General features: G+C 47.7%; 1 protein-coding gene across 6 annotated transcripts in view; it reads left to right on the forward strand.

The window, feature by feature from the left end:
* Positions 1–23,308, forward strand: part of robo1 (roundabout, axon guidance receptor, homolog 1 (Drosophila)) — a 104,177-nt gene that overhangs the window by 11,968 nt on the left and 68,901 nt on the right. Inside the window, exons 1-2 of one of the 6 annotated variants that reach the window (XM_049726148.2) lie at positions 2,189–2,535; positions 7,857–7,981. In XM_049726148.2, the coding sequence (XP_049582105.1) occupies positions 7,894–7,981 (88 nt within the window). In that variant the 5' untranslated portion in view covers positions 2,189–2,535; positions 7,857–7,893. Of the gene's footprint in view, positions 1–2,188; positions 2,536–7,856; positions 7,982–20,671; positions 21,202–23,308 lie in introns of those variants that run through there. The other 5 variants (XM_049726151.2, XM_049726149.2, XM_049726153.2 and 2 more) reach the window with 5 other exon arrangements.

Below are 23,308 nucleotides of genomic sequence, written 5' to 3' on the forward strand. Positions count from 1 at the left end.
TGTTTTTGGAATGTGGGAGGAAACCGGAGTGCCCGGAGAAAACCCACGCGGGCCCGGGGAGAACATGCAAACTCCACACAGGGAGGGCCGGAGGTGGAATCGAACCCGCACCCTCCTAACTGTGAGGCGGACGTGCTACCCAGTGCGCCACCGAGCCGCCCTCAGTGTAATACACGCAGCTTCAATACTTAGTTGCAGTAATATTTATCGTTTTTGCAGAGTGTAAAGGATCCTCTTTGTGATTTTCTCTACGTGCGTCGCGGCACTACTTGTGTTCAAATTTCAGCGAATGGCTTCCTTCGTACGGGCATCTTTGTTCGTCTCGCTCTGCCTCTTGCTCTTTCCTTGGCTACTGAAATTGGAACTGGGATGTGAGTGGGATGGAGGGGGCGATATTACCTCGTGGGGGGGTGGAGGGGCGGTCCCTCGGCTCCACTTGGAGCGAGAGAGGTTCATGCGTTAGATTACAAGTGGCCGCCCTCGCCCCTGTCAAAAAAAAATGAAATGAATTTGTGAAAAGGTGGCTACTTGGCGGCTTGATGCTAATTTGTTTGGACAAGCTTGATCATTTCTGCCAGCAATTAACTTCCAACACTGGAAGCTATTAGCTGCTGTATGCAGCTGGATGTCGACATTTAAAATAACTTTTTGCCGTCATCCTGTTGTGACCTTCTGCATGGAACAGGTGACGCCAGATGTTTGAGCAGCAAAGGCGGTCGTTAGCAAAAGCCGCGACGGACGTGCTAATTGATTTTCTTCAATTGCATTTGGAGATGTGCGAGAATTTGTTTTTCTTGACACTTGGAAAGTGCAAATGCCATCCCAGTTTTGTCTTCATTCATTCCAAGACGCTCGGCTCATCCTTCTGCTTTTGCTTGCCGACCATCTGGTTCTTAACACGCTCAACTTCTCCAAAGTGTTCCTCCAAGCTATTGTCAGCATCAAGAAAAAAAACGGAACAGTTCCTGTTTTTTCGCAGGCGTCTGCGAAGTCGCAATGCAGACGACAGCTTGTGAACGTAAAGGCGATAAAACAAATCAAACTCGGGCTCCGGGCGGGCAGGCCATTAACCGACCCCCGCCCCCCCCTCTCTCCCACCTGCATGAGAAAACACAGCCCCAAAACAGAAGGTGAAAACAATGCTGCAATTTTTGCTGATTGGGCTCTTTTGAAAGTCCGCCTGGCTGTCAGCCATCATTGGTGATTGAAGAAGAAGAATTTAGAAAGTCCACACATGCATTTGTGACTTCCATCATGCCCTTGAATCACTTCAAGTGCTTTCCAATTCATAGCCATCAGAAGCCGGCCTTTTCTTGCACTACGCGGGCATTTCTCATGTATTTCCATATGAGGACAAGCGAGTGCTCCCCCCCTCCCCTCCCCAAACGATGGCCGTTTTCAAAGACATTGAGCAGCTTCTTGGTCTTTTGGCTTTCTCCTCATCCCCGGGTGCATTTTAACAGGCTTCTCTGCAGTGGCCGCAAGGGGGAAGAGGGGTCACGTCTGCGGGGAACGCCAATCCAGCTCAAACTCATCATCTGCAGCACGTGCACGAACACACACGCACACACGGACCTTATAAGCCATCGGGAAGGATTTCCAATCACGGAGTTTCTATTTCTATTTGCCGCTGTTGAATATCTATTGTGCTCAGTGCTGATTGTGATTAATGGGATCCCCCGTGAGGGAAGTCAACACGATATGATAAGTAATTGCGTGTCATTTGCATATTCTGTTCCACTTTTATGTCCATAGCAGTCCGATCCTTTTTATTATTAATAGTAGTAGTTTCTCAAATTATTTAGTTTACAATAATAGTCCAAATAAAATAATAAAATAAATAAAAATACCGAATTTAAATAAATAAATAAATAAATAAATAAATAAATAAATAAATAAATAAATAAATGTTAAAAACATAATAGTAACGGTACTAATAAACGATTGATAGCCTTTCTTCTCTGCTAGTATTTCGGATGGTGATGAATTGTTCATTCAGTGGGTGGGTATTCTCTTTCCACCGCTGTGGTTGCAGTGTGCTTGGCAATTTGCAAGCGAGTTTTGTAGCACGTGTTGTCCGCTTGCCGCTTTAGGACCCAGCAGGGAGGCTCGCAGATGCTTCTTCTGCCTGCAGGGCGACTCGAGCGCGCACGCTCTGCCGCTGCCGCTGCGCCTCTGTTGCTCCTCTGCTGCTGTCCAGCATTGCCACCGCGGCACACTATCAGACACCCAGTCCAGGATACTTTCTCTTCCTCCCCTCCTCCTCCTTTTTTTTTTTTTTGAGTTCTTCTCCTTGTAAGGATACTTCCCGAGCGTAACCACAGAGCGTGCGGGCACGCGCGCTCGCGCACGGACAAAGCGCGCGTAGCCTACCATACCGGCAGGATTGCGCATTCCCCTCCGTCCGCATCCTCCAAATGATCTCGGTCCCTTTTTGGATGCGGGTATGAGCCAAGACGATCAGAAAAGTTTCCCGGCGATGGATGAGTTCGCATTGTGAACGAGGAGGAGGCGGACGCAGTGCGTTTTGGACGGGTGAGTGAGTGAATGGGTGCATGCGCCTTTTTACGCACGTTAAAAGGCGGAATTCGCGGCACATGGCGACCGCGTGCACTTGAGAGTCGCTTCTTGCCTGACTGGTCGCTCGCTACGCGAGGATGTGAAGTTGAAAGACGGACGTGTTTGACTGGTTGACGGCATCGAGCGCTCTCCGTGGTGCTGAAACTTTCTCACGCGTGTGCAACAAAGGAGGCTTTGCAGTCGTTATACTCGTAGCTGGAACTAACACTTTGACATTTATTTATTTATTTATTTATTTATTTATTTATTTATTTATTTATTTCCTTCCTTGCGTGCACACTTTTTTCTTTATTAGTTATTCTTTTGTGTTTAATAAAAAAACAACCTCAATGTAATTTCTCCCCTCTTGTAGAATTTGATTGTTTGGTTTAATTTACTTTAGCACCACACGCAGTGAATCAGATTCCCTAAGTTAAAAATGTAAGACCCAATTTGGCAGGAGAGTTTTTGGAAATGGAAAAGAAATTCCTCTTTTGTAAGCCGAGTTGCTGTCACACCTCACTGCCCGCTCGCTCGTCTGGCTAAAGCTGCCTCATCCGGAGAGCGCCTGTGCTGATGTGAGGGCAGGGCAAGTGATGTGAGGCGAGGGGAAGGGAGGGGAGGGGGCGAGTTTGCTATTATGGGGTGCTTATCGGCAAATACTTGTGTGTGGCAGCCTAAAGGCGGAACCTTAATAGATTTCCATCTAACAGGATTAGTGAATACTTGGTCAAAAAGAAAAAAACACAACAGCAACCAGACGCTGAGTAAGACGTGTCCACCAGCGTCACCCTCAAGGGCGCCCCGACAATCCCCAGTCCTCCTCTTCCATCAAATGGCAAGAACCCAAAAGTACCAAAAGTGTTAAAAAGCAAAACATTTTGTGTAAGCGCCCTTGCAAACAAAGCCAAGCTTCTTTTTCATTTGCACCTCCCGATTTTGTGACACGGAGGCCAGATAGTCGCTAGCTTTTTCTTCTCCCGGCACAAAGGTCGTGTGGCAACAATAGCATCGTGTCTAGGCGGAGAATGACAGAGGAAGTCACTCAAGGTGTCCAAAATGCCCGCAGGCCGCCGCCGATTGATTCCTCTTTTATTGTTTCTATCACTGTCCTGCCAGCATCTTTGATTGAGGAGCAGGCCGGCCGGCTCATGCGCCGTCTCCCCCCCGTGGACCGCAAGGTCGGGGGATCAACCCGCCGCCGGCTTGTCGCCATCATTCTCGCACGACACGCTATTATTACAGCCCGGGAACGGCGTGTCAGTCAGCCGTGCCGGCGAGTCAATTAGTCACGTCCACAGGGACCCCGGAAAGCCTTTCCCGACAGGTCGACACGGCGCCCGAGCCGATTAGCATGTGTAACTGCGGCTTTCGATTCTCACTGAGGGAGAGACCTTCGCGGCGTGAAGTCACGAACCCGACGGGACGTAGCTTACCGCCGGTAAACAAACATTTGGTGTCAACACTTGAGACGGGCCTTGAGTTTTGGAAAATAATTTTCCACGTGGCCCGGATTGTTTGTCTTTCATTTGAATGCCAATTTGTCACGCGCGGCGCCGAGTATCGTGGCAAGTGCTACACGCTGGGAAACTACTAAAGTCGATGATCAAAAGATGGCGGCTTAAGACTTCTCCAGGAAGGAGTTGCAGTGTTACTTAACTCAAAGAGGCAGGCAGAGAGCCGCACTTAACTCGAAGATGAAGAACCTCGAGGATCCAAAAAGTAAAAAGGGTGGATGCTGGGGATGAGAGACAAAATAGCGCTAGCTAGCATGAGCGTTTTGATCTGAAGGCGCTCAGGTTGCGGCGGTCGCCACCAACATGGCTGACATGCATTCCGACACCTGCTCTTGCATTTAGCGCAATTTTTAAATGTTTTTTTTTTTTTTACTGCGGCTGGGCCTCTCTGATAAATGCCCCCCCCGCCCCTCCCCTCTTTGTTTTGCACACCTGCTGTCAGCCGCCTGGGGCATCTGTTGACAAACTCCTCCTGAGACCATCAGCAGCTAGCGAACGCCTTTCTTACTCCATTCCGCAATTGTTCAAAGCAATTGATTTCCACACCATGTGTGTCTGTTGAACATGGCATTTGTTTTTGCGAGCCTGACATAATCCAGGTATGCAAAAATCATTTGTTGAATTTGAGGATGTTTTGTCTCTGATTTTGTGTTCCTTGTGGCTGGCTGCATTATTTAGCAGCTTTTAAATTCCTCACACAGCTTGCATCCCAGCGGGTGGGGGGACTGGAGGCATTGAGCTGTTTACCCGCTGGTGTTTTTCATCCTTATTTTCTGATCTTGCTTTATTTTCTCATTTGTATGTTTTCAACGTTAGCTCCTTGCTGGAATCTATATTCTCGTCTTCTTATTCCTTTTGTTGTCACCCGCCGCACCTGAGATTGTTTCTTGACGTCGCCAATATATGCGCTTTTCGTGCTATAGGTGCCATCCAAAAAGAAAAAGAAAAATCGTGAGTCAAGGTTATCCTGTCTGCTTTCAGATGCCATATTAGCATTCTTTCTGCCGGCGCGTCAACTTTGTGCATGCTCAGCTGTGCGCTTTGATGTGGGAGATAAAAATGTGTGTGTGCCCCGTGCAGAAAGTGGAGCAGAGCTGACCTGACGCAGAAACGAAGCCATCCAGCACAATGACTTGAAGTGTTGAATTTGAAACGAAATATCAGATTCAAACTTTTTGAAACTGCCACGTCAAGGCCGCACTCAACTCTGTGTGTGTGGTGTGTGTGTGTGTGACTTTGCTTGATGATAGTGGCCACTGTGTATCCCCTTTAATTAGCTGCAGGTACACATTGTTATTCACGCTGAGGCGGTCGATGCTGATGGTCTTCCACAGATTCGTTTCTTGGTGTTTGAGGATGTGCAAAAAAGCAGATGTTGCCTTCACCATGGCTGCAGTGTTTGATGAGCTCACATAGTGTTTTTTTTTCCTTCAGCCTGAGGAGGAGTGAGTACGGTTTTTACTCTTTGGGAATGGATTGAACCCCCCCATCACCATATTTGCATCTCCGCTCCATTGAGCTCCTTTAATGTACTGCTGCAGTTGTGTGTGCGTAGTAGTTGTGACTACAGTGTAAGTAAGACGGATGAGTGTGTCAAGGTTGCCCCCCCCCCCCCCCTCGGCTGTGTTGGTAGTTTGGTCCGCGGCATAAAGGTTTCAAAGTTGAGTTGCGAAGCAGGTTTGAAACGGGAACAATATGACCTTTCATGTCTCTCAAAATTTCAGACATGTCACATGACGCGCTTAGCATAGCATTCTAGAGCCGTCGCTCGGCTCAAAGGTCTCGTCTCCGGAGGCTCTGACAACGAATTAACACGTTTAATGAAGAAGAATCAGATGAACGTTGCTCATAAGAATATTCCGTCCTCATCCCCCCGTCGCTCATGCTAAAGTGTTGCAGGTGCATCAGGCAAGGGCCAATTTACGGCGCTAAACAAACAATGCGGCGGCGGCTCACGGCGGTAATTGCCAATTTGACTTTGCCGCTCGTGCTTGAGAGGAGAGCGGCCGCGTCAGGAAATAACACGTTAGGCGTGGGAGGGACCCTCAGCATGTGTTCTTTTGATTTCCTGACACAAAAAAAAAGAAAACAAAATGGCTGTTGACAGACAACATGCTCGCTGGATTGAGGAGACGTGCCCATTTCGAAAAAGGCTTTTAAAATTCTGCTTTTGCTTTTCTATTCCAAAATAAGGGTTAACGTTTCAAGCTTGGGTTGAGTCTTCAATTTAGGACGAAGGTTCGAAACTCGGGTTCTAATAATGTTTGAAGACAAGGTTATGGCTTCGATGAATGTTTGAAAGCAAAATGTTTGTTCTGTTTGCTTTGAGAGGGGGTCCAAGCCAAAGTCCCGAAACGGACTCGCCGGTGGGATTTCACGCAGGCCGCAGCCGCAATAAAACTATTTAGCGATGATGAACAAACTCAAGTGTGTCCCCTTTAATTGGTACGCTGCTCGCTCGCTGTCTGTCAGCACGCTAATCAAGCGCGGCCTCTGTAATCTTTTTGTATCCGCTTTTTAATTGGGTAAGCTAATGAGAAGAACGTGCTTATTTGGAATGGAATAGCGAGACGCTCTGCTCGGGATTGGTAATTACACACGGAGATGGCTAAAGTACTCGTGTCCATATTTTAGCGTCGACGAATACAGATTCAAGTGGTGTGCTTCCAGGTCTCCAAGTTCTTTTATTTTCTTTATTTTATTATTATTATTTTTTTTTTCCCATCTTTTCATTTCATTTAATTTCTTTTCTTTATTTTTCTTTTCTTTATTTTTCTTTATTTTTTTCCCTCTTGTTTTAATTTATTTTATTTTATTTTATTTCCCTCATTTTGCCTTTTTGAAGCACCCTTTTGGACAGGTTTGCACTTGCTGATGCAGATGAAGTCGCTGCAAACACTGTCAGAGCGTTGGCATTCAATTCCGGCTTTCGAGCGTTTTAAAATTGGGCTTCGGAGCCGGGCTTAGGCTTTGGCTTTCCCTGCGCCCTTCACGTGTTTCTCGTGTCATTGCGGGAAGTCAAGTGATTGATGCTGCGTGTTTGCTGCGCGCGGCAATGCTAAACACACGATAACAAGAAGGCCCCGCCAAAAATCAAAGAGTCGTCCATCTGTCCCGTCGAGCCGCCCGGCCTTTATTCCGATCAGGCTAGATGGGAGCCACTTAAGCCGCCGCTCGCTCGGCGCCCGCCGTCCCGCTCATCCATCACCGCCCGGCGCCGTCCCCGCGGGAAATAATCGGCTTTTAATTCGTCACGGATCACGCTCGCCGCAAGACGGATGGTCGTGCATGGGGACGCGCGGCGACCCGACGCCCCGCCTCACCTTTGCACTCAAAAGCAAGCTGTGGCGCAAATTGCTGTTTCAACACAGTGCTGGCTTTCAAATTCCAAACTCAAGCCTGCGTTTGCTTCTGAGCGAGGCTTAGCATTGCTAGCCACGCTTGGGCCTACAATGTGGCCTTTCAAACAAGTACGCCGTGACACTTGCGTAATATGCAATTGGAGAGTGCGTCACGCGTGGGCGAGTGGCTCCAATGAGAAAATCAGAGCGCATATTCAAGCGGGGCGGAGCACGCAGACGAGGAGGCGGCCGCGTGCGCTCAAACACGGGGGGGAACAAGTTGTTCCACAGATGGCCGATCCGCAAAATTGGGCTCCATCTATTTCGGCCGAGACAAGACGGCGATTAGCTCATTCGCCGCCATTGACCACTATAGACGTCAAAAATCCATATGCGTCTGTGGCCCTTCTTGATGCACCGTATGTTTTTTGTGTCGCAGACCCGTGCCCAGGGATGGCGTCAAAGTAAGCGGCAGCATGCACCTTACACGCTTGAAGGCCACGCCCCTCCTGGCCATGGTCCTGCTGGAGCTGGTGCGCTGCCAGGAGGCTCCCATTGTAGCAGGTAAGACGGCCGCCATCTTGCTTTGTCTGACTGGGAAGTGCGGGCGGGACACTGGACTGGGGAATGTTCTGTTCGGATAATTCTTATTGAACACGTTAGCCTTAGCTTTAGCTTTAAGTTTGTCGTTCAAATTCCTGACTTGCATTGCTTGGCGCTCGGTATTCAGCTCGCCGGCTCCCTCGGCCCGAGGCTGATTAAATATGTGCTTAATACGGCGGCGAGAGACTCGAATTACATGGGAGCCGCGCTGACCTTTTGAAATTACCCGAGCGATTGTGTGAGACTCGGCCAGGTGAAGTTTATAACCCAAGCTGCCAAAACGTAGCCGGCGGGCGAACGCGTGCAGAAACGTTCTATCGGAACCATGTTTGACACTTTGGACCATCAGAGGCTTGTTGCCGACAAGCTAAACACACACGGCGCCGCTAAAGTGCCATTTGGCGTTAATGCCGACGCGACTTCATACGTCTCATTGACTCCTTTCTCCTCGCCGAGTCAGCGCTATCGACGGCGCTGATAGCTGAAGGTCGTCGATCCAGTTTGAAAGGGAAGGCAGAAAAATGAAGCAAGAAAGTCGGCCTTTTGGCATCTGTCCGTGCAGCCCGAAGCTCTCGAGTATTCCGCTTGGCAAAAAACACACAAAAGCTCTTAACAGATAAAAACGTCCAATTGAAATACGGCTGCACCGAATGGTGCCAAAACGTCAACGTTCGGAGAAAAGCCCACAGATGAGGTGACCTCGGTGCCCGGTCAGAACCTCTCCAGGATGGGCACGTCCCACCGGAGAGGAGAGCTCAGGTGTCATGGTAGCACAGCTTCCCCCTTTTTTTTTTTGTTTTCCATGAGAAAACAAGCAATCTGTCAGCCGACCTTGTTTTGGCAGAAAATGTGGCCACCAATAAGCGTATTGTTTATAGCTTCCAACAATTTCCCGAGGGTGGGGGTGAGGTGGCGGCGGGGGCTCTTATCGTCTTCCAGCCCGTCACCATTTAATTACACGGAGGGGCCACACTTCCTCATCACACTCCATCCGCCCCCAGGCCACCATTTAATGATGCCGAATGCACTCCGGGAGCCCCTGGCCTTTTTTTTTTTTTTTTAATTTTCTTTTTTCCCATCATTCTGCTGCTTTTTCCTCAGACACGCCTCAGTGTGTCTCGCTCTTCCTGCTTTTGTTGTTTCTCCTATTTTGCTTCAAGGCTTGAAACTGGATGGCTAAAAACGAAGCTTCATGTTCTCCTCCTGCTCTGCTTTGTGGTGGGTAGGCTCTTGACAAAAATGTCAAAGACAAACCGGCGCCTCGAAAACTAGCGTTGCTTTGAGAAACCACCAAACAAAAATCCGCTATAATCTCATGCGATTTCTTTTTTTTTTTTTTTTTTATCCTCAGATTGAAAGCCCGCCCTGTCCTTTCCGTCTGGGCCCTTGCATGAATAAAACAATGGCATTAAATTTGACATTATTGCTGTTAAATGCAACGGATGACATTTAAATTGAAATGCTGCGCTATGCACGGGCGGCGCAGTTTATTGATTTCCATAGAGACGCGACACGGGCACCTCTGTATCTCTTAACCCTGATTCTCATTCAGTCAGTCCCCGCACACACACCATCCCCGTGAGCATCCCTCTCGAGGGCTTTGTGCGGAGGGACTGCAGCAGCAGTGTCGTCCCTCAAATGAATTTCTCTTCACATCCCTCTCCCTATTAAAGACGGCATTTGTGTTGCGGCGCTTTGAGTGCATACACACACCGTTTTTTTGATGAGGCCTCCTTGGTGATGCTCTGTGACAAAGACTCGGCCACTGAAATGCTCAAAGTGCGTCAAATGTTGCAGGTGCTTGCAATCGTGTAAACAGCGGCCATCTTGAATGTCCAAACAGGGCCAATTTTCCTCATAGAAATTTAGTGATATGCAATAAATAGATTTAATAAATATCATAATTGACAATCCCAGACTGATTGACAAGCCAAAGCGCTTGAATAGGCGCTGTTTAAAACCAGATATTATCTTTGACGTCTATAACCGTCAGTGGCACTGAATGAGTTAAAAGCAGCCCTTCGGCAGAGTGGAGGGATCATGGACGCTATCTTAAAAGGGAAGAGTGGATGGAAATGGAGCTCACAATTGAGAGGCGGCCATTGAAAGTCATGAATGAAGGTTTGAACAATCAAATCCACTTAGACGTCCAATTTAAGCCTGAAAATCTTTTTGGGCTGGATTTGCGTTTAAATGACCTTTGAAAGCAAGCAATCAAACTTCACTTGCCGATCCTTTTTTTGACACAGATTAGCCAAAAGAGCCTCACATACCAAACCTACAAATATGTTTACAAATATGTTCGCGTGCTCGTCGACGTCAATATTCACAGTCCTCTTCTATGACCTCAATTAGACATCTTGTAAAAAAAGTTGCTTGTTGAGTGAGAGAACCTTTTTTGATAAGTAAAAGATGATTCCCCAAGTTCTTCAATTTCTCACACGTTTAGCCTCGAGACAGGAAATATTAGCAGAAAGGCGTCCGTCCGTCTGTCCGTCCCAGGACAAAGCCGGTTTGATTTCATGCAAATTTCCTCTGGAGGCGCAAAAGGCGGGCGAGCCAGCCTCACGTTTGCCTCGGCCTCGCTTGTCTCGTTAAACTGAAGCCTTCACGTCCGCAGGGGCCGCCTGCCCGCATCTCCTTTTGCATCAAATTGTCTTTGGAACCCGCCGAGAGCTCTTTTGCCTCCTGCTCACTTTTGTTGATTTGCTTGATTTGTTTATTGTTCGTCCTTTCGTTCCCCCCGCGATCGGATGTGACACGCATTGCTAAGCGAGAACAGAAAGCAGGCAAAATGTCTGCTTGGCTGGCTCCAGACAAACATTGTTGGTGCCCCGACTTGAAATTTTATTTTATTTTTTTTCCTCGTATTGCATCATCATTCCGAGTTTTTCCCCTGGGTGCTGCTGTGAGAGCTTTCCAACTCGGAGGCCGTGTGAACAAAACATCAACGTCTGGGTTCCCCCCCCCCCCCCCCCTGCGAGTATTAATGATGACGTCAGTCTTTCTCGAGTGGTCAGGTGTGAAGGCTCGCCGGTGTTTGTGGGAACTTTTCCTGAGGCGTTTGCTCGGCGTGTTTGCGCTGTAAAATATTGATGCAAGCCGTGCTTCCAAAGGCAGCAGGTCAGGAGTATCGCGGGACGGCACACGTGTTAAATTATGGAGCAGCTTGCGCAAATTTAAAGATTATTCTCTCCCCACGCCAGCCCATAGTCCGGCCGGCTTCCTTTTCAATTCGCCTGCAACGATAACGGCGTCGTAACTCAACGGGAGTGTCTGATAGGAGGCGAAAATATATTGTGGTTTTTTTATTTTTTTGGAAATGAAATGCGACCATTTTATGAGTTTCTCTTATCTGGTCTTAATGTTGCCGGCGTCCTAATCTCGTCAAGCGCCGCACCTGTCACGCTTTGGATAAGCAATGTGTTGGGCTGGACATGGGGAGATTACCGCCGCTGAGGAATGTTCCTGTTCCTGCTTCAATTGAACGGCCGGAGAGGAATGATGGGAAATGAAAATAGGCCGAGTTGACGAAACACGTTTCCAACGCCTCCCAAGTGGAATGCTACAAAAGTCATACGGTGGAGGATGGGAAATGAGTTCACCGCTGACGGCAAAGGGATGAAAAGTGTGCTGATAACCACAGAACAGGAAATGGAACCTCTGTGACTTGGAGTGGGGCGTGCGTCCGTGAATGAGTACAGAACAACAAATACAAATCATCGCAGTGGTGCCTTGAGAGCTGAGAGACCCAAGTCATTTCAAGTCATCAGACATTTTGTTTATTTTGAGTTTTGTATATTTGATGTATCGTGGAATGTTTGGCAAATAGTCAGCTGTTCATCATAAAAGTGTTTTCAAACTGTTCAGTCCACTCTACTCTAAAACGAAGCTAAATCACAGAATGACACGTCGTTGCCTTAGCTAGATTGCTAATAAACAATATAAAACTCCATTGACATGCTAACAGTTAGCATTAATAGTTGCGCTTTTATTGGGACATCTCTACAAAAAAAATGAGGCACTTAGTAGAAGTACAATTAGGCAATAAATTAAGGAAAGGAAAGAGACGCTAACGTACTTAGCATGAAGCCAAAAGCATAACGACGAAATTCTGCGCGCACTCAGCCAAATGTATTCAAATGACTTTGAAGCGCTAATGATGGCGCGAATAAATCGAGGTACACAAAAGACAGGCGGCAAATTGATGTCGGTGACAAAAAGGAGCCGGCTGACATTGGTTTTTACGGCCGCAGCCGCCCGCCCACCTGCCCGCCCGCCGCCGTATAATGATGGCAAAGTGCTGACGAGGGAGCCGAGTGATGGCTCTGCGCCGGCCGGGTGCCCGTCACGCTCGCCCGTCACGCTGGCTCAAGGGTGCCGGGAGGTCGCCGAGAGGTCGCCGGGTGGGCCTACATTTAAATTGATTTGAATTTTCAAAGCATTAAGGAAATGCTAACTAAATATAAAACCGGTCGGGCTCCGAGTTCTGCAGACTCTGCTCAATTAGTGAAGCCCATAGTCCAGCACGCTTGGTACCTAGACGTAGACCAAAAGCTGTGGTGTCAGGGCGCCGCCGTTACATCCTCATTAGCGCCTCCTTCACGCCCGTTTTATCGGCATGACAATAACATAAGTCACGGATTCCCACGCCCGAGTACACTTGATGGCCGCTCAGCGTCACTTTCACACCAACGTTGAGGGTCGGATGGGAATATGGGCTCCTGGTTGCGTGTATTTGTTTGGAATCAGTTATTCAGTCACTTTAGCCGAGACATTAGCCGGAATAGAAATAGAATGAGGGGAAATTCTTAAGAAAATATGTCAATATCTATTTCTTTTGCAAGGTGTCAGGACTCACATCGTCGTCCTTCACTTTCCAATATACTCGATCGGCATTCAGCTCTGGAGCCCGCCCCGCCCCTCCTTTTTCCCTCCATCCAACTTGATTCAATCATGCAATTTGCTGGCGAGCAAGATCGAGCGATGTAGTGCTCTATCTTTTGTCGATGGTGATTACTTATTGATCATGCGATCGATACGTTTGTCATGTCGTCGCCTGAATACCTGCGGCCTCATTGTGGCTGTGTTCCACTCCGTGCACAAAAAGATAAGGTGGAGGAAGGAAAGACAATCAGCTGTCCAAGTGGGATCTTGAATTGTGACCCCCCCCTGGCCCATATTTGCAGTCCAATTTCTTTTTGGATTTTTTTTTTTTTTTTTTTGGTACAGTTCATACCTATTTTAATCTGACACCCGTTTATTTTGGGTGTAGTTTCACTCTGCTCCACTAGATGGTGGCACACTCTACTCCTTTCCTGAAAAGGGCTCTCCTAGCAGACGGATGGATTTTCAAGATGGATTATTTATGATCAGGCACGCAACCTACTCATAATCATAAATCCACCTGTATGCTGAATGCATAATTCATATAGCATGCCTCTTTTTATTGCTTTGCAAGATGAGCTGCTTGTGTCAAGAGTGTCTGTCAGTGCAAAAAATGTCGTTTTCATGAAAAAAAAAACATGCGTTTAAGTCAAAGTTGAGAATAGAGTAGAGAATTTCCTGTCCAAAAGAATATTTCGAAGAACACAAATTTATATTCTTGACAAAAAATCACATTTTATGAATGTAAGTCTTTTTAAGTCAATTATTATTTTTTCTTTTCCTGGTTTTAGCGTGGCGAGGGGCGCTGCCCTTTTTAACTCCTCGCCAATTACAGTCCTTAAGCAGCCCTTTAATGACGGGTTTAACGCCCGTCTTGTCATTTTATGGCGCCAATGTACATCGACGGAGGAGAAGACATCTCCGGCTTTTTAATGGTGTCCTTAACGGCTTCTAAATGACGGCGAGCGTTTAGAGACCACGTAGCGCTGGCTGGGCTGGTGTCAAGGTGACTGCATGTCGTGGCCGTCTTGCCCGTCAGCTCTGATTCCTCTCTTTGATTTCTTTATTCGATGGCTTTACCGCAACCGGCGAGCCCTATTCCCCAAAGAAGCTCGCCGATCGATAGCTCGCTGACGCAGCGATAGCGAATGACTGAAGCGCTGACGCCGCTCCCACCGTGGGAGTCCCTCCCACATGTGCTGAAATCTTTTGGGCAATATACATCCTAAATATCTGTCTGTCCTCACCCACAATTGTTTATGCAGACGTACAATTTCACACATAAATGCCGTTGCTGGAATTCATCACGACGTCTGCAGATGTTTCCGCTCGGTGAGAATCAGGCCGCTTGCTATTGATTTGCCGTCACTTGCCTGCTGTGAAAGCCACCAGGGGATCGTGTCTTGTGTTTTTTTTGTACTCCAAGCCGGCAGCTTCATGCATGCGCATGTTCCTCCATCGGGTTTGACTGCTCTGGATTGTTTACACGGACCGCCACCTACTGTGCAGCGTTAAAGCTGTCAGTCACGCACGCACGGCAACTCGGCGGGCGGAGGTGGAGGCGGCGATCCGTCACGCCAAAGAAAGCTTGTGGATTTTACCGTATTAGCGGACATTAGCACTTCTGTGAGACCTTTACTCTCGGATGTGATTGACCCGCACACTCAGTGATTTAGCCGACCTTTTGTTGACACGGTCCTTTCGGAGCTACTTGAGTATAACTGGAAGGTTCAGACCAAAATGGCCGACTTCCTTTTTTTGCTGGGTCTACTTATGAGTTCTCTTCAAGACCAAACCTCATGTTGCTATTCTGAATACATTTGAACTTTGGCAGCTCTTTGAAAACTCTTGAGTATGAAAATTGAAATGGGTGTCTTTGCAAAAGTGCACCGTCTCCATCTGTAAATTGCTCACACGAGAGCCCGGGCTTTGTCCTTCCCGCTCGGCACGTCGACGGCTTTTATGTAAACATGCCGCATGCGTTACCCCGAGGTGAAAGCGGCGGTAAGGGATGGGGAGGGGGGGCAAGTCTCTTTATACCCAATTAAGCTCGCCAAAGTACGGAAGATAGTCCTGGCTGAGACCTCGTCTCCCTGGGTGCCCCATTAGAGCGCCGAGAAGCCGACGAAAGCCCTCGCTAGTCCCTGACGGTATGGGGGTTAAAAAAAAAAAGTGATCCGGAGCCGAGAGGTAGCTGAGATTTACTAAATATACTGAGCCGGGAGTCAGCGGCAGGGAAATGTCCAGCGTGCAAATGAGACTTGGATCTTGCGACGCCGCCTGCCCGCTCGCCCGCCAGCAGATTCGCCACTGCTAGCGTGTTAGCTTTCAGTCCATCTGTTGATCCTCCACAGCCAGGCGCACAAAGGAAAGCAAATTTGATCGGATCGGAAAACTTCTTTCAATTTTGCCTACGGAGATCTTTGAAATAGTTTGTAAATGACATGGCTTATTGTGAGCGAATGAATGAGGCTGCCACGCAATCAGATAAGGCGCCGGCTGGCCCCTCTGAGTGGCTCTCGCTTCCTGACTTGAACTGAAAACCATGACAACCGATTTTCCTGTTTACTTTTTCCATTTCATTTAAATAACAAAATGGAATTGGAGCCTAACCCAGTTTTCATCATAAGAACCAACATGTTCTTTCTCATTTGACTGACCTCGCTTACACTTAGCATTCAATGCTAAGTGTGATGCTAATGCTATAGCATTGAATGCTAGTGTTTCGTTTCCAGTGTTCCGGCGGCGGGAGCGTGAGCGAACGTTCATATTGTATCGCAAGCGCTTGTCTATTTCCGAATGTCAGCCGATGCACAACGTAATGAGACGGGATTTGTAGCCGTATTACACCTGAACGTGCGCGAACAAACGAGAAGGTCGAGCGATCCGCTCTCCAAACAAGACATGAGTTAATGACGTTGACCTTTAAGCCAAAGTGTCAAGTGTTTGTTTGCCTGCTGCCTAGTTAGCAGGCTACTCATACACTGACAGCCTTCAAACCCTACCGCAATGTGTTTCAGACCTTTCCCACACTTGAAACCTGAATTTAAAGCCCTACCCGTTTATTGGAAACCCTCCCGACGGGAAGCGCTTAAAAGCATGAACGCATCAAATAGATAGAAAGTTGTTCTTTGCTCAAAGGGGTTTACGACATGAGGATGCGACGTTTACAGCAAACGATGACACGTGTTAAACAATATTGTCGGGCGTTTGGCAAACAAGCAGCTTTGAGCACCAGAGAACGGCAGACAAAGGAAGGACGGAGGAAAGTGATGTATGATCAAAGGCGAAAGCGCTATCGATTCTCTTCCATTGTGTTTGGCGCCATTAAAGCGCCGATCCCGAAATGGACGCGTAAAAAGGCTTTGGCGATAAAACACGTGCTTGACAGGGAGGAAGAAAGGGAGGGGGCTGATACTTATGTTGCGCTTCATTTCATTTGAAAGGCGCCACGAAAACAAATGCTCGGTGGTAATGATGCATTCCAAAGTAAGGCCCGGGGGCCAATTTTGGCCCGTGTAGAAATATGCGCCGGGCCGCAGCCTCTGGGGTAAAACGAATCGGGCGGGGGCTGTCAGTTATTCCAATCGTAACCTCTTCAAATCTCCTGATTATTTTGTCATGGGAAAATAAAAGAACATAGTCATGCTGTTGCAAAAATGCACACTCCCTCTCATTAAATGCATTGTAGTGTTGCGAATGAACCCAACTCAAAACTATTAACACTAAATAAGGTTCCCAACAAAAGCATTTCTTGCCTTGTCTTTCTGCAACGATGTCTCCCTGCTCTTTTGAACGCTTTGAATTGTTTGCACACAATTTTCCCTGATGTGAATCCCTGCCAGTTGGCGGGAGCAGATGGGGGTCAAAGGTGAAGGGCGAGCAGGATAGGACGGCGAAAAGCGCATCCTGACCTTTGCGATTGCGTCGCCTGTCTTTGTCTGCCTGGCCTCCCTCACCCTTCCCCCTCCCCCTCTCCCCCCCCCAGCCCACTGCACTCCCATCAGCTGCTGGACAATGAAGGCAATGAAAGTGGCCCAGTAATGGATGCTTTCTGCGCCCCGCTCTGCCTTAACTACAGACGACAGCGCTCCACTCTTCAGCCTTTGTTGTCGTCTCTCTTTCGACGGGGAATGCGGATTTTGCATCTTTGTTGGTTTTTCCACCAAATGGATGTCATCGGGTTTTCAGCGTATTTATACATGCAGATCCTGGCGTTGCTTTGTAACGTTAGGCCAGAGATTGCAAGCAGGCGGCAGTGGGGGATTTGAGAAACGAAGCAACGCCACCAGGGCTTATATTCACTTCAATCAACATATATATGCTTTGGTAAGATTCTGTCAGCTTAACTCCCAAATTGCAAATGCAACAAATTTATTTGCGTGAAATAATAGCTGTAACATCTAAAAAGTTTTTGGGTTTTTTTGGGTAATTGATTGCAGCGCCCTCTATTGACTCATGCGGGGTTACGGCCGACTTTTCCCCCGAATGTGAACCGACTACCGAAAGCGCACAGAGTAATTAAAAAACGTCTTCTCCATTGTTATTTAGTCAAAATGTTTGCTTCCGGCACGGCATGGCTGCCAGTTTTTTCTCGACAGCATATGTTTTCACGCCAGCCGGGAGATGATTGACGCGGGAGCTTCCTCAGACGTGTAGGAAAATGCTCCTCTGATCGCTGTGCACGCATGCGAGACAATTCCAAACGCGCCTCGAGGTCCGGGCCTCCCGTCGTGGCGCACTGCCGCGCGCCATCCCGTAATCCCCCCCTCCCCGGCCCGAAACACTCACTCTGGTGCACAAACCCCCGCCGCCTCCCCTCGCCTTCGCAGCCCCTGGCCATTTCTCGCCACCCCCCTCCTGCCGCCACGTCTTGGCAGGCGCACTTTTGCTCAGCTCGGAAAATTCAATCAGATGCTTAATTACATCCTAACACGGGTTCCTACCAGCTGGCTTTATTCCCCCGCTCCTGATTAAAGGGATTTGAAAAATGAAATTTAACAGCGCATTTGCATACGCTTCTAAACGGAGGGAATTGTCTGTGTGTGTTTTTCCACCCCCGTAGGAATTCATGGAAATTGTTCATAACAATATTAACAATACAACACTTAGTTGCAACTTTATTAGTGAAAGTTAAACGTTTAGGCACAAAAGCATAGAATTTGTATAATATTTTTGTCAATTTATTTATTTTACAATTGTAACTACACAATTGCTTGCGTTGTTAATAGAAACACGCTTGTTTAGAATTTTTTTTTATTATTTACATGAATACAATTTTAAAAGGTTCAGTCAAACACGAAGGACGCGTCGTGCGTGGCGGACGCGCCGGCCAAAGTCGGCAACTCCGACGCAGCGGCTCATAAATCAGGCCAAAAAAAAAAGACACGTAAATACAAGAGCGCTCGTATCTGGCCTGACGAATGGCATGGCGGAGGCGTAATGGGGGCCAAGTGGGGGCCCGCTCGCCAAGCCGCGCTAAGAAAATGGCTCCATTAATCACAGCGAGGCCGATGCCGTCTTCATCATCATCTTCATCATATACATACGGCACAACGACTGACTGCGCTGTTTTTTATTTTTGTATTCTCGCAACGTGCACGAAGCAGCTCTTGGTCTGTCCCGGGATGCGCGTGACCAACCGCCGATGGCGTGTTTTTTCACAAGCAAATCCATGGCATACTGTTCGTCCAGCTGATATCAGTCGGCAGGCTCGCCATTAATATTGCAAACTTTATTTTGACACTTTTTGAAGTGGTTGCCACTCCGCTACCTTGTCTTGCCATTTTCCATCCACAACTATTTACATCACACACACAATTTATACTCTTTTATTTTATTTATTTTACAAAGAAAAAAAACAACTAAATCTTTTGGGGTCTGACCTCAAACACGAGATTATTTTCAGTTCCGGTTAGCGAGTATCCTGCTGCCTACTTTTTGCTAACATGATGAAAAGGTCTGAAATTTATATTAGGAGGAATGTAGTATTAGCGGGATTAACAGGATTAAGGGGAAAGTAACACATCATCATTGAGAGGGATTAGTGAGGTATGCCTGATGTAGTCTGAGCATTTCTTTAGTGGTGAAGATGATGAAGGACACTGTAATTAGTCCCGGTGAAACAACAAGAGAAAGATGAGGCTGCGGGGGCCTATTGTCTGCCATATCTGCAGGGAAGGGGGGGCAAACTCCCCCTCCCATCACCGCCACTCCAACAATGTGTGGCGTTACTGCCATCTGCTGGGCGTGCGCATCACTGCAGGTATTGAAGGCGACAGCGGCATGAAAGTGAATGAATTCAGTTGAACAAAAGCAAACAGAGATAATCAATAAGAGTGCAAATTGATTTAACCGACTTTTAAAAAGACAACTCTATCTGTCTGTGTAGAGAGTATTACTTGAGTATTTGTCTGCAAACAATCTGCAAAGTTAATTTCCCAAAAGCTCTGCTCATGAAGCAGCAACGGTTGCGCTTTCTGCTAAAAGGTTCTGACTGCATACAACAGTGAACTCTAGTGGACAGACCGTGCATTACATCCCCAACCCCCGCTGTAACTGCATACAACAGTGAACTCTAGTGGACAGATTGCGCATTACATCCCCAACCCCCGCTGTAACTGCATATAACAGTGACCTCTAGCGGACAGATTGTGTCCACTAGCTACATCACCAACCCCCGCTGTAAACACGACCGCTCTCTTTGTGTGTCAAACAGGATGTGCAGAAGTAAAATCATTTCCAAATTGAAATAACATTTTTTTTTGTTGCTTGGCATTCAAGTAAGATTATTTGGAGCCATTAAAAAAAAGCGAGAGTGGAGCCATTTGTGCTCTTGACAAGGCTGCACTCTGCGCTTGCTAATGACATTGTACACTTTGGCAGGGAAGAAGAGAGCAGAGAGAGAGAGAGAGAGAATGAGAGGGGAGGTACGACCTTCACTTGACAAAGTGACCTGCTGCAGCCAATAGCCATAGCGTGTAACCGTAAACGCAGATTTGCTGAGCTTGTCTTTACCAAAATAGTCTTTTTTTGTGTGCGGCACGTCGTGCAGGTCGGCCGGCTCTTGTGCCCGTTGGCTCCTTTCCAAATATCAGCTCGGTATGGGTTCTACAAGTTTTGTCCGATGGCGAGCCACGTTGTCGTGGGTGACGCTAATGTGTGAGAATTTCAAGTTTTGTCCCACGGAGCATAATGGGATCATTTTTTTGGTCCTCTCCATTTCAAAGAAGAAGTTGTCCTGAACATTTTGTTCAATTACTACCGAATTTGAACCACATGTGAATCACCAGAATTTGGACTTTTCATCACGGCGCATCGTACAATAGTCCCAAAGTTGAACCGCAAAAGGTTTTGGGAAATACAGCCCCCCTGAAGCCTGCTTGACTTTGCATCTTGGACCCCCCAAAAAAGTTTCTCAGCCCTGCCATTTTACTTTAGAGGAACACTTTGCTTCTTTCCCCCTGAGAGATGCTCATGGTGTAACCTTTGTCCTCTTGCAACCTCATTTGAGCCAAATTGCTACGAGTGATGCTCGTGTGCCTCAATTGTTGTTGGCTAATGAACTTCTCATGAAAGATCTAGCCGTCAAAGAGGAACCTGCTGTCGTTCACTTGCTACCGAATTGAACCACAGCAGCAAAATATGACCTCTTAGCCCTTTTCTAAAATGTATCCAGAGGCTTTGGGTCCTCCTCCTGTGTTTACGAGGCACTCTGAAGCGTTGCCGCTTCCGACGCTCTGCTGTGTAATGTGTGATGTTCTTTCAGAGCCATTAGCGGGATTTACTGCCCTTCCTGCACATTAACAGCCAGTCATACTCCTCTTCTCCTCCGAGTGTGTGCGTGTGTGTGCGCGCGCACTGACATGATGAAAATCCATCCGTGTATGAGCATGGTGGGTGTGCCGCTGTGAGATAACTCCACGCAGCGGTGAGATGCTCACTCTGAAAGTCAAGGCTGCTCAGTGGTGATTTATTTCTGACGCCCGCCCGCCGGGGATGAGCGACAAGCTGGGCGAGACGTGCTTTGCTCAACTTTGGAGGAGAGCAAGAAGTGGGACTTTTGGGATGGATTTAGTTATCGAGGAGGACTTGACTCGGGTGCTGAGTGGCTGGAAGGACGCGACGACGGCAGCTTCCCGTAAAGTCCGGTGGTGAGACGGAGCCTTTCGCAGGCATGGCGAGGCGGCGGGGGCCGCTACTCCTTCTTCTGCTGCTGTTAGTCGGCGGGTGTTCCCCGGGGAACGCCCCGGGCAAGTCCAAAGGCAGCTGGAGGTGGAAAGGGGACAGGAACCGTGAGTAACCTCTCATTTGTCCCTCCTTCCTGCTTTGCTTGAAGGAGTGAGGGAGCCTTTGGTTGTGTGCTGCTTTGGATGCTCCAGAACAGCCAACTTCAGCAAATTTGATTCTTATTTTTGGAGTATGACTTCCGGCTTTTGTAGAATATTTGCATATGAGGGCTAAAAAAAATAGTTGTGATTGCGTGGAACGCGGGAAAGGGACGCTTGCCGCTGTCCCCATGCTGCCTTTGGGCCGCTGACAGCTAATGGGATTGTTTGGCAGCGCGCCTTTGAGTGATGGAGTGGTGTGCGCGTGCGTGCTTGCGCGTGTCCGTCCCTTGCGCCGGACCTTGAGAGGACGCGCCGGTCTTGATGCCCTTCCAAGAGGAAATGACGAGGACAGGACCGGCAAAAGGCGACGAGTCCGGCTGAGCGGCTCAAGGAGATGTGACGCTTTATTTTTTTTTTTGATGGTTGCAAAGTGACTTTGCTGTCCTGCTTTATTTCTAGAAAAACCTTTGCTCATTCAAAAACAGCAAATAGGTTCGCCATCTTAGAGTTGAAATGAGTTGAGGAGTTTCACATTTCTGGTACTAAGCTCTGGAGTGCCATCTTGTGTATTTTGTAGCGGTTCTGTATAGTGAGTCTAGGCGTCCGTTCTCCAGTGGTGGTCCTTTGGGGAATGGATCTCTTTTTTTTCGGATCCCTCACCTCCCACTTGCAGGAACATGCGCAGTACAGTCACAGGTACGCCATAGGTGAGCGTAATGCGGCCAAGATGCACATTTGGGCCACTCCTCTAGAGTGCGTCACGTAAAATGTGCTTGTGTGAAGAGATCAATAAAATATATGCTATTCTTAGTCGTGGCCACTTTGACGCTTGCTTTGTTTTGCTTCGCTCGTTTGCTCTTACTACGGAAGACGGTGCATGGGTGTGATCGATTTATCAGTCGATCAATCAATCAATGAGTATTTTGTGGACACCTGAGCTTTTGCCAGCCTTATTTTCAGTCGGCAGAAGCTCCAAAACATTACCCAAAAGGTCTCTCTTGAGTTTTTTCTTAGTTTGAGTGAATACTTTTGAGTCCTTTTGAACTAAACTGCCAACATTTGTCATGTAAGTGAAGAGGTGGGAACAGGAGGGGGGAAATAAAAAGGCAGAATGTAGGTTAGCCCAAGATAAATGTTGACGCTGTCACCCCTTCTGGCAAGAAAGAGAACGTTTCGTTCACGCGCCATTGTTCCAAGGAATTAAAAGCACATCTGCACATTATGACGCTCCTGTTTGACAGAATGAGTTCAATTTGCGACTCTTCTTGCTGATCAGCCTCATGTGCGCAGTCGGGACGGACCGTTTGAGCACCATGGCGAGCAGATGAGGTGATAATTACAGGGCCAAGACGCTTTCAAGATGAACCAACTGTGTTTCAGATGTTTGCTATTAAGCGCCATCAAACGACGGGAACCTCGTAAGACTCCTCACTGTTGTGGCTGCGCGCCATCTTGTCAATAATCGTCGAGTCGTTGTTTGGCTCCCACGCCGCAACGGAGCGCATGTTGACACGGCTCGGATGGTTTTGATCCGTTGAGGAACTGCATGGGAGCGGGAATACGGACGGAAGGTTCCCATCTGTGGTACGATCATAAACCCAAATTGTTTTGTTGAGCAATGACGAACAATGAACGAGGAGTCCAACGCAAAACACATGCCAGTGACGTCACCATGCAAAGTTATAGGAAATCTTTTTGTGCGTGCGGCAAGCTTAAGCTGGCACGCCGTCTAATATTCATAAAAGGAAATGAAATATTGAGCGTAATAAACACGCAACGGCGTGCCCTTGTTGACGGCTAAGGAAGAACATAAAAAGCAGGAAAAAATTACATTTTTAATAGACGTTGGCGAGAAGTCTGCACGTTCAATGAATAAATTGTGTCCATTGAATATTTATTTCACATGATATAATTCAATTTGACTGTGATGTTGTTCCAGTGAGGTTGAGAACTGAGAAGAGAGGAATGTTTTGCAAATGCCTCACATTTATTGTTGCAGACGAGGGCCAGGGATGAGAGAGTGCATTCGGAGAAGAAAAACAACTCGTTTTTGGGTTGTAAGGATAAAAAA

This window comes from Syngnathus scovelli, chromosome 7 (genome assembly GCF_024217435.2).
Source record: "Syngnathus scovelli strain Florida chromosome 7, RoL_Ssco_1.2, whole genome shotgun sequence".
Classification (NCBI taxonomy): Eukaryota; Metazoa; Chordata; class Actinopteri; order Syngnathiformes; family Syngnathidae; genus Syngnathus; species Syngnathus scovelli.